General features: G+C 43.0%; 1 protein-coding gene across 2 annotated transcripts in view; it reads right to left on the reverse strand.

Moving 5' to 3' along the window:
• pamr1b (peptidase domain containing associated with muscle regeneration 1b) overlaps window positions 1–10,000 on the reverse strand; it is a 32,114-nt gene that overhangs the window by 10,230 nt on the left and 11,884 nt on the right. For both annotated transcript variants that reach the window (XM_080841694.1, XM_080841695.1), the window contains exons 3-6: window positions 9,568–9,693; window positions 9,055–9,169; window positions 487–704; window positions 169–276 (exon numbers count right to left, since the gene is read on the reverse strand). In XM_080841694.1, the coding sequence (XP_080697820.1) occupies window positions 169–276; window positions 487–704; window positions 9,055–9,169; window positions 9,568–9,693 (567 nt within the window). The remainder of the gene's footprint in view (window positions 1–168; window positions 277–486; window positions 705–9,054; window positions 9,170–9,567; window positions 9,694–10,000) is intronic.

Below are 10,000 nucleotides of genomic sequence, written 5' to 3' on the forward strand. Positions count from 1 at the left end.
CCAGCGGCAGCAGCAGCAGCAAGAGCACACAGCCACTAAACCCTCTCAAAGCCACCGAGGAAAGCCTGCTTCACTGTCGGGTCGTTGAGACCTTACACTGAGGACGACTGTGTTTAGACGAGAGAGTGTCTGTGTGTGTGGGGGTGTGTGTAGGGGGGGATGACTCACCGTTCTCACACCTCTTGCCTGTGTATCCACCAAGGCATGCGCAGTGGAAGGAGTGGGAAGAGTCCAGAACACAGGTGCCGTCATGGAGACAGGGTGAGGAGCTGCAGGCTGTAGGATTTACAGAAATAGACAGACACAGAAAAATGTGCAAAAACACACACACACTTGTGAGATTGGCACATAAATGTTCATTTCGTTTAATCTTTGGCTGGAATGGTGCCAAATGCATAAAATACATGTATACATTGTATACATACATCTATTTTATGTATTCTATTATATTTGTAAAGAGATTTGTACTTATGTGGACTTCCGTACCTGAGCTCTCCTGGAAAGTGGCGAAGAAGCCGTCAAAGTTCTTGTAACCGTCGGAGACAAACAGGATGTGCAAGGTGTTTCCGGAGCTTTGGAGTGGAGGAGGCCTATCATTTCCACAGAACCGGCCAATCACACGGGACGAAATGCTGTCCCCGTCTCGCACCTCCACGTAGTCATAGCGACAGCTGTGGTCAAACTCCAGACTGAGCATCATGAATCTGTCATCAAGAAGGGAGAGAGAGATAGAGAGGGAGAAGAGAGAGAGAGAGAGACCGATGGGAGGGACAGACAGAGAAAAAGAGAGACACACAGAAAGAGAGCAGAAAAGAGGAAAGGGAGGGAAAGCAATGAAATTAGATGACGAAAACAACAATAATTTGACGATGGATTTCACTGGAGTTCAGCTGAGAAACTAGGTACTAGATTGCCAGTAATTCGTCAGGGCTTCATCTACTTCAGCCATCTACACTTCCTCACCATTTCCAGCTCGTCATCTTCTAAAGACACACACAAACCACCTCACAGCACACTGGCAGTCTGACACTGTACAAAAACACTTCTCACTTTTCTCCGTTGGCATTGCAGACAGGACAGATTTGTTTTGTTTCTGCTACTTCTCTGTTTGGGAAAAGAAAGCACTAATAAGAGAGGGGAGGGGAGAGAGAGAGAGATCAAGAGAGGGCAGGAAGAAGAGGGAAAAGTTCTTGGCTTTCCTGGGGGTGTCGGTCCAACACCTCATTGCCAAGTCTTTTCTCTTTTCCTGCCATGCCGCAGGCTGGCACGTGAAGAGTCAGTCAGAGTTATAGCAAACGTGCTAATGCGAGTCACGGGGGACTCTCACGCTCTCTATCAATGAGTTTGCTGAAAGTAGGTGAAAATTGCCCCTTTCATTACCTCAATTTTGGTGGCGCAGAAAGTTTCATGAATGCGATCATTACTCTCTCAACCGTCGCTATTATAAATAATTTCAACATGGAATCACTCTCCCTGGAGCCTCCGTGCAGGAGATTACTGTCGGACAAACCGCTTGTTAGTTTACGCAGGGGTTTTGTCTGAGATCACGTAGCAAAGCTGGGATTCGTTATGGTACGGCCCTTAATGGGACAGCTTCCCACAAGCTTGATGAACACCTGTAGGGATGACACGATTGTGAGCGACGACTGCTCGATGTGCTCCTGATTAGGGCATTCGCTTGAAAGAGGAGAGACTGCTGGAGGGAAGATGTGTTGGTGAATTGTGAGCAGCTGCTGACGGGCACACCTTTCTCACAAACTCGTCGAACAATCCTGACCTATTCACCCTCATTCGGGCCAAGGCAGCTTGCGTTAATTAGTGTGCTTGCCCGAAGGGAAGCACACTATTGTTCTTCATAATTTTCTTTATTCCGCCCGTTTTTCTTGCATCGAATCAGGCCTCGCCCGTTCGAGGTACAGACGCCGTTCAAACACCGAAACGTCCGGCCCGATCCGGTGCAACCTGCTATATCTTTTCGTGGCGGTTCTCCTTGCCACTCCTTTTTTATTCCTCTTTTTCATCACCTTTTTTCCCCATAGACTTGCATGGCAGAACTCTGTGGATTATGACATCATAATGGGGTCATTAAAACTAGCTTGCACCTGTGCTTCACTGACACCTGCGCCAAGGCTCCTCTAGTCTCTGTCCCTCTCCATTCAACTGTATAACTAGGAATATTAATTTACGAGCACAGGGCTCTACAGTGGGCTCTACAGTGCGAGTATTTCACTCGCACATGCGCCTAAAAATAGGTACGTGCGCAATATTGTGAAGTAGAGCTAGAAATGGCTTTGCTAGCTCCCATACTTTCACGTTAGCCTCGGTAAACGTTTAGCTAGCTAACGTTAGCTAACTATGAGGTAGCATATCCTAGCTAAGTTATACTAGCTATCGATAGCTAACTAGTAAACTCATTGCAGTAGGGACTATAGGACAGGCTACGCACAACATTAATCAAGCAAAAAAATAAATGAATATGTGACTGGTTTGAATAGCCTTGTCTATTTGGGCAATTCGTTAGCCTTGGTAAACGTTTAGCTAGCTAACGTTAGCTAACTATGAGGTAGCATTATCCTAGCTAAGTTATTATAGTTTGTCTATTTGGGCAATTGTTATTATCATTGACACCACTTTCAACTGTCAAAACTATCTGTCTAGCTAAATCTGTTGGTTGACATTTCACAGCATTTCATATGGAGGATATGTGGTTGATTTAACTCTAAGGCCAGCTAGGCATAGTAGCCTAGTTGTATTGTGCCTAGGGTGACCAGACGTCCCGGTTTTGAGATGCGTGTCCCGCGTCCCGACAAAAACCTGTCGGGACGCTAATATGTCCCGGTTTACACCAACTACTATGAAATCGTCCCGGTTGTCAGCGATTTCATAGCCGATGTGGTCTTATTATAGCCTGATCATTAACTAAATCCATGTAGAAATACTAATAAAGCAAGCGTCCAGCGTATGATTTCAACAATGTGTGCGTGTGTCAGTCAATCATAGTGGTCTGCGTCTGCAACCTGTGCAACCAGCGTTACAATGTATTTGTTTCTGCCTATTAACGTCTCTTCAAGACAGCCAGGATTATAGCCATGGAGTTTAGCTCAAAGTAAACGGTGCAAGGAGTGAAATTGTAAGTAGGCTACAGGTAGTTACAGAATGTGGCTGTATCTGTTATCTGTAGTTGTTAACGATTGTTACCTGCTCAAATGTAGGTTTACTTGAGGTAAATGTAAATATTGGAATGTAGTGGGCTATGGTAACACTAAGCTAGCTAGCTATTTTGTTAGTGTGAACGAGCAAATTCGAAATACAAGAAATAACTATCGACATCTCTCTATTCTTTGCATGAATAAATTTCTCTAGTATTTCAAAACAATAATATCAGTCCCTACCTATAGAATGTTGTTGTTTATAATCAGTTATTAATGCTAGTGAATCTTAATTTGACATAATTTAAGTGAATGCATTGGGTGCCTTCCATTTCAGCCCATTATACAATATTTATCATTGATAATGAAGATTTATTTCAAATGGGCACCCCAAAAAATTGCCATCACATCATTGGAATTTTCCAAATCTAGACGTGATATTCTCATACATTTGAATGACAATTCTCATATATTTGAATGACAATTCTGTTAATCAAGTATTGCCTTAAATTATTATTTACATAGATTTAATTGAATTCAGCTGTAGGCATGTGATCTGTATCTTGGAGACTAATTGCATCCACAATTACTGCAAGCTAGACTACTATGCAGTAGACACAACACAGGAGGTCCCTGGGCCTGAGAAGGGAAGGGAAGGACTTTAATGTGGCTATAATATGGAATTTTAAAGGTGCCTAAAACTAGACTACATTGTAATGAGTTTTCAGTCAGTGGAGCCAAAATATAATGGTTGAGCTTGGTTGCTTGCTAAAATATATTGGTTGAAAACAGAAAGGTGTATTCAGTGTCACTGCAGATGGTTACACTGGAAGGCTGGCAGATTCATCCTACAACCTGCATTCAACGTTGTACTGAACACAGAAAACACAGTACTATACAGATTTTGTTCTCAGATATCAGTTTGTGAGGCCCCTCAACAACATATGCGCACAACATATGCTTGATGGCCGCAACAGAGCAAGCACACTCTCGCAGTTCGTTCACGAAACGCATTCTAGTTGTTTCAGTTATACTCAACTGGTGGCGGAGCACCCCCTAGATTGGCCATAGCACCCCCATAGCACCCCCAAGAAAATATATATTTTTATTTAGGCCTATTATTGTTATTTAATTTCATTCTGAGCACAAATGTATTGTGTGATAATAATATTTTAATCACAAAAGAAAATAACAGATTGAAACTAGAAAATGCATTTCCTGAAGGAAATACCAGTGCATGAAATGCAAAAGTTAAGAAAGAACGAATAAAAGAAAAGTGAAAGAAGGAAGGAAGAAAGGAAAGAACAGTAAAAGAAGGAAATAAGAGTTGAAGAAGGAAAGAAGAAAGGAAAGAAGAGTGAAGAAAGGAAAGAAGAGTGGAAGAAGGGAAGAAGAAAGGAAAGAAGAGTGAAGAAAGGAAATTAGAGTGGAAGAAGGAAAGAAGAGTGGAAGAAGGAAAGAAGAGTGGAAGAAGGAAAGAAAAGTGGAAGAAGGGAAGAAGAGTGGAAGAAGGGAAGAAGAAAGGAAAGAAGAGTGGAAGAAGGAAAGAAGAAAGTAAAGAAGAGTAGAAAGAAGGAAAGAAGAAAGGAAAGAAGAGAGGAAGAAACAAAGTAAGGAAAGAAGAGTGAACAAGAGTGGCTCTGGATAAAGACAGTAAAGAGTGAAAATATTGAAAGAAGGAGAAAAAAAGAGTGAAGCAGAGAGATGGAGTGTGAGAGAAAGTAGAGTGAGAGTGATAGAGAGAAAAAAAAGTAGAGTATGGAAGGTGTCTATTAATATTCCTAGTTATACAGTTGAATGGAGAGGTACAGAGAGAAGAGGACCCTTGGAGGCTTGCTGCAGGTGTCAGTGAAGCACAGGTGCAAGCCAGTTTAATTACCCTATTATGATGTCATAATGGCCCAATGTAAGTCAATGGGAAAATTTAGATTCGTTTTTCTTTAATAACTTAAAAAGTATAAAGTTTAGAAAAGTGAAAAATACATAGCATAAGTGTCCTTTACAAGACCTACGCGACAAAGTTTGAATGAAGTTTCTACGTTAAGCGGTTCGGGCTGAATTAATCGCAGAAAAAGGTAACAAGAATAAGAAGAAGAAGCCTAGGAATAACAATACAGGGCATTTCATGCACTGTAATAAACAGATTGTTCACGTAGCACGACACAGACACGTTGCGTGTGAACGTGATTGTTCAATGAGTAGTAGGCTAAGTAACAGTAATCCTCGCGATCGGTCAATTCTAAGTCAAGCGTTCACAAAATCACGAAAATGGATCAGTATTTGATCCGCAAATTTCCTCCAGTTGAATAAGATGTTCAAGAGGAAGAAAAAATGCAAGAGGTATTGGATTCTGATTCTGATGTAGAAGAAGAGGAACGTCCTGGTCCAAGTCAACCCTTCACCTCTACTGAGGGCGCTGCTAGCCATGCTGCCAGCACCCTGGGTGACTTAAGCATGAACGCCCAGGATGGTCCGAAAAGACCAATATTACAAAAATGTTGTGGAAAGCTTGCGCTACACTGCTTGTCAGGGGATCTCACAGCGAGGCCACATTGAAGATGAGGATTCAGCAAACATGGGTAATGTCTGCGAGTTGCTATCTGTAATTGGAAAATTTGATAAAACCGTTCAGAAAAAGTTAGATAACAACCCGTCAAATGCAAAGTATGTGCACCATGACGTGCAGAATGAGATAATCAATGTAATGGCAGAAATGATTAGGAAACAATTAAGGGATGTTTTAAGCATAGTTTTGTGTGCACTTTTTGATACACTTTTTGATCTCTTATTATTGTGGTTTTGAGTGCCTACTGTTTGGTCTCATTCATGTTTTTATTGATTGTGACCTAAAATAATATACACTTTTTGAAAGCATTTCTGACTCTTTGCCTGTTTAAGTTAATTCTATCTGATATTCTAATCTGCCGTCTTTAGTTAGAAGTGTATTGAACTTGGTATGTTTAGTTTAATTTGTCGCACATGGTAGTGGTGACCTGGTAGTCATCTGGCGCAAACTTTAATCCACACACTGAAGTAAGTGAAGTATTTGGGATGACGTTATCTATAACATGCTGCATCCATTTTGACCGTGGGAGATGAACGCGGCTTTGTGCGCGTCCGTCAGAAGTAGCCTAATGATAATAATAATACGATCGATTTGAATGACGCTTTTTATGTAGGCTACCCCAAAGACGCGTTAAGAGATCAAACGTGTAAACATATGTGACGATATGGTGGGGAGGTGTTGTAGTAGAGAAAAATGAGACTCATATGCTATCACCCTAATTTCATAGCACCCTCAGTAAAACGCCGAGCACCCCCATAGCACCACCAGAAAAAAAATCTCTGGCGCCGCCACTGACTGAAAATAATGATGAAAATAAAAAAGTTGATCACGGTCTAAGCCTTAACCGTCATACTTATCTCATAAATGCCAAACCATATGGCAAGAGCCCTGCATTTGCTCACGCGATTATCAACACTGCAAATGATGGCAATTATACAAGCGTTATGTGATAATTACATTTTTGACGTGCTTAGGCCGTCTAAACCTTCATCATTTCCACATGTGCAATATTAACAACATAATTCCATCCTCCTTGCCTGTTACCAACACTACCACAGTTATTTACACTTAGTCCTTTTATTTTTCATGTCAGTAGTTTTGGTGCCAGGAGCCTTCAACAAGACACTTAATCAAAGGGTGAACCTTTAGCATAGTGCACATGGTCTTCTCAACCTTCTCAACAGAGAGTGGACAACATTATGTTTACATATTGGAGTGTGAGAGATAAATGGAGGAAAGGCCATTCCTGTCCAGGACGAAAAGTGAAGCGAGGTAAGTGTGCCCTAGAAGAAGCACGGAATGACAAGTACATACATTTACATACATTAAGACATTTAGCAGACGCTTTTATCCAAAGCGATGTACAAAGGAGTAAACAATCAAGCTAGTATTAGAGACCTAGTGTAACAATACATACTACTTTACATAAGGAATTAAAAGTGCAGGAATGTTACTACTGTAAGTGTGAGTAGTAAGAGGAGATAGCATTAGAGGAAAAATAAGGAGAGGTATACAATAAAGCCAGTAAGACAACAAAGCCGAGAAGGTGAGTCACACACACAAGCTGGTGATAATGTTTAGGCGGTAGAGAATGTTATAGTGGTTTCAGGTCAGGATGCTACATTCTGGAGAACATTTACAGCTGTACTGTTTCAAATGTACAGGTTATGCTGAACGTCTACCAAGTGGTAAACTGGCTCCTCCTGTGGTAAAGAGCATGCAGCTAGGGATAGTGGTGAGGTTGGAAAAGTCCAGGAATACTTGGAAGCTGTAAGAGGAGTGGGTGGGTTTGTTTTGGACGGGTTTCACCGGGTTTGGGTATGTAGGGCTTTTACAGGTGCATCGCTATATGGACTATGACTGCATGTGGGTGGTAACTAAAACTTAAAACTTAAAAAAGATAAACATAGCCCATTATTCTGTAATTAATCTCTCTGTCCCTCTCTCTCTCTCTCTCTCTCTCTCTTTCTCTCAAGTTCTCTCTCTGTCTGAGGGTTTGCTGGGTGAGCCTGGCTGGTGGTTAGGTGTAATAGTGTCATGTGGTTTGGATGGAATGGTTGTGGGTTGGTATTTGCGGGTGTGGGTAAAGGGTGTGTGTTCTCGGACTGTGCAGAGATGGAGGGTGGGGGTGAGTGTGTGTGTGTGTGTGTGTGTGTGTGTGTGTGTGTGTGTGTGTGTGTGTGTGTGTGTGTGTGTGTGTGTGTGTGTGTGTGTGTGTGTGTGTGTGCATCTGCTTGTATGTGTGTGTGTGGATACACCCCTGTTCAGCTCAGATGAGACATTGTGCATAGGCAGCCATTACAGCATTCACAAACGCAAGCCAAAGGTCTTAAACGTGTAAATCTGATGCCAGTTAGGCCCCATATGTTGATGCCAAAAGCCATAACTTTCCATTAGGCCCGTGAATTAGAGGCTGGAGCTAAAAAGGGCCCTTGTTATATTTATGGTCTCCATGGCGCGCTTGCCGTAAAATATCCAAAAGCAATATTAAGGCTTATTTATGGGGCAATTAATTACTTTGTCTTATAGTTAGTTCGTGCCATCGTACTGTACATGAAAGCCTGCTTGGACAGCACTGAGGCATGCCTTGTTGTGCTAGTGGGTGGATCTTCTATACAGTGTGAGTTAATCATTGGCTACAGTGTTCAGTTTGGCATGCCAGTGGTTTTCGAAATGCCAGGATTATGTTCACAGGGAAATTGCTGCAACTATTTATCAATCATGAAACATTTTATCTTGAGGTGCATCGACTGAACGTACAGTAACCACAAGCTCAAAGCAGCTCTGCAGAAACAACCTCCCCGTAATGACTTAATAGGTAATATGGAAAGGAGTTCTTGTGTTGGAACTGGGCAGAAACATCACCCGAAGTTCTGCTTTGGATTTCGATTCGAGGTCTGGAACGCCATTGATCCGTGTCTCCAATTTGATGGAAGCATAGAGCTTGTCGCCATAAATGAAGGCTAATGTGTTTTGATGAATGCTACCCAAAGTAGGATAACCAGGTGCAAATCTGTTTTCAGCATGTTCGCTGCTTGAAGCCGCAGAGGGGGACCCACAAAAGAGGCTTTGTCAATGGGCAAAAAAAAAACAGAATAGCTGTAGCAGATTTACTACACCCTACTTGTAACAGTCATCACAGACACACGACACTGACACCACTCAGGGCAACCACAAAAGAGGCTTTGTCAGGGACACTTTAGACCAAAAATGGAAATGATAGAAGATTTGATAAGCCCAAGTTGAAGTTGTGACCCAATGATACCACTCAGTACTTGGGCACTGGGCAGAACAGACAGAGGGAACGTGAGGTGTAGTGGGCGATGCCTCGGTGCCCACCTGAACTCGATGGTGAAAGGTCGATCTACCTGCAGGGTCCACTCGCAGCGGGCATTGTTGGGGTAGGCCTCCAGCACGATGTGGCCCTGTCGTTTCCTTATCACGCCGCCACACTCTGCCAGGGGGGGCACAGCAGAGGCACATTCACTCAACAGAATAACGTCAGTGGTAGACAGAGACATGGAAAAAATAACGTGTACATCAAACAAGACGTAATAAGCAGGTTAAGTGTGCAGACAGCAGGTGATGGTTATCTCACGTAGCTAAAATTCTGAATTTGCATATAGCAGCGGCACGATATACCACAACTGATAAATGATCGACAAAACAGATACTTAACACGTTGATACCTGTTGATAGCGTGAGCTGTGAGATATGGTATCCTGTGCACTTTTTTGTCTTTACAGAGGTCCCGTCTGCGCCACAAAATGGAGTTGGGTTGTATGTACCTTGGCTGTCTAAGTTACAGTGGCTGTGTCACAATGATTCCTAATGAGAGGGCAAATAACTCACTCATGCAGTCTCCCCCGGACCATCCAGGGCGACACTCGGAGCAGTACTTCCCCCGCACGAAGAAGTCATCCCTGGGTCCCCATGTTCCGTTGTGACACCGCTTGCAGTTCTCAAAAATGCTGCAGCCTGCAGAGGGGTTAGCCCAGTGAAAGGGGGAGATAGAGGGAGGGAGAGAGAGAGGGGGACGGAGAGAGAGAGAGAAACAGAGAGAGAGAATGAGGCTTAAACTAGGTGAATGTGTGATAGATTAAGTCTGAAGCCCAGCTGAATGGCGCTGCTCGCCTCAGCCCCTGCAGCGCTCCATCACGTGGATGTGAACTGTGAAAGTCATCAGGCCCGTTTAGGAGAGCCTTCAGGAAACGGACCTTTGCCGTGGCAAGCCGGGTCTGTTCACGGTGGTCGGTCTGAGGACTCCAAACACAAGCAGAGGTAG

The sequence above is a fragment of the Sprattus sprattus genome (assembly GCF_963457725.1).
Source record: "Sprattus sprattus genome assembly, chromosome: 7".
NCBI classification, from domain to species: Eukaryota; Metazoa; Chordata; class Actinopteri; order Clupeiformes; family Clupeidae; genus Sprattus; species Sprattus sprattus.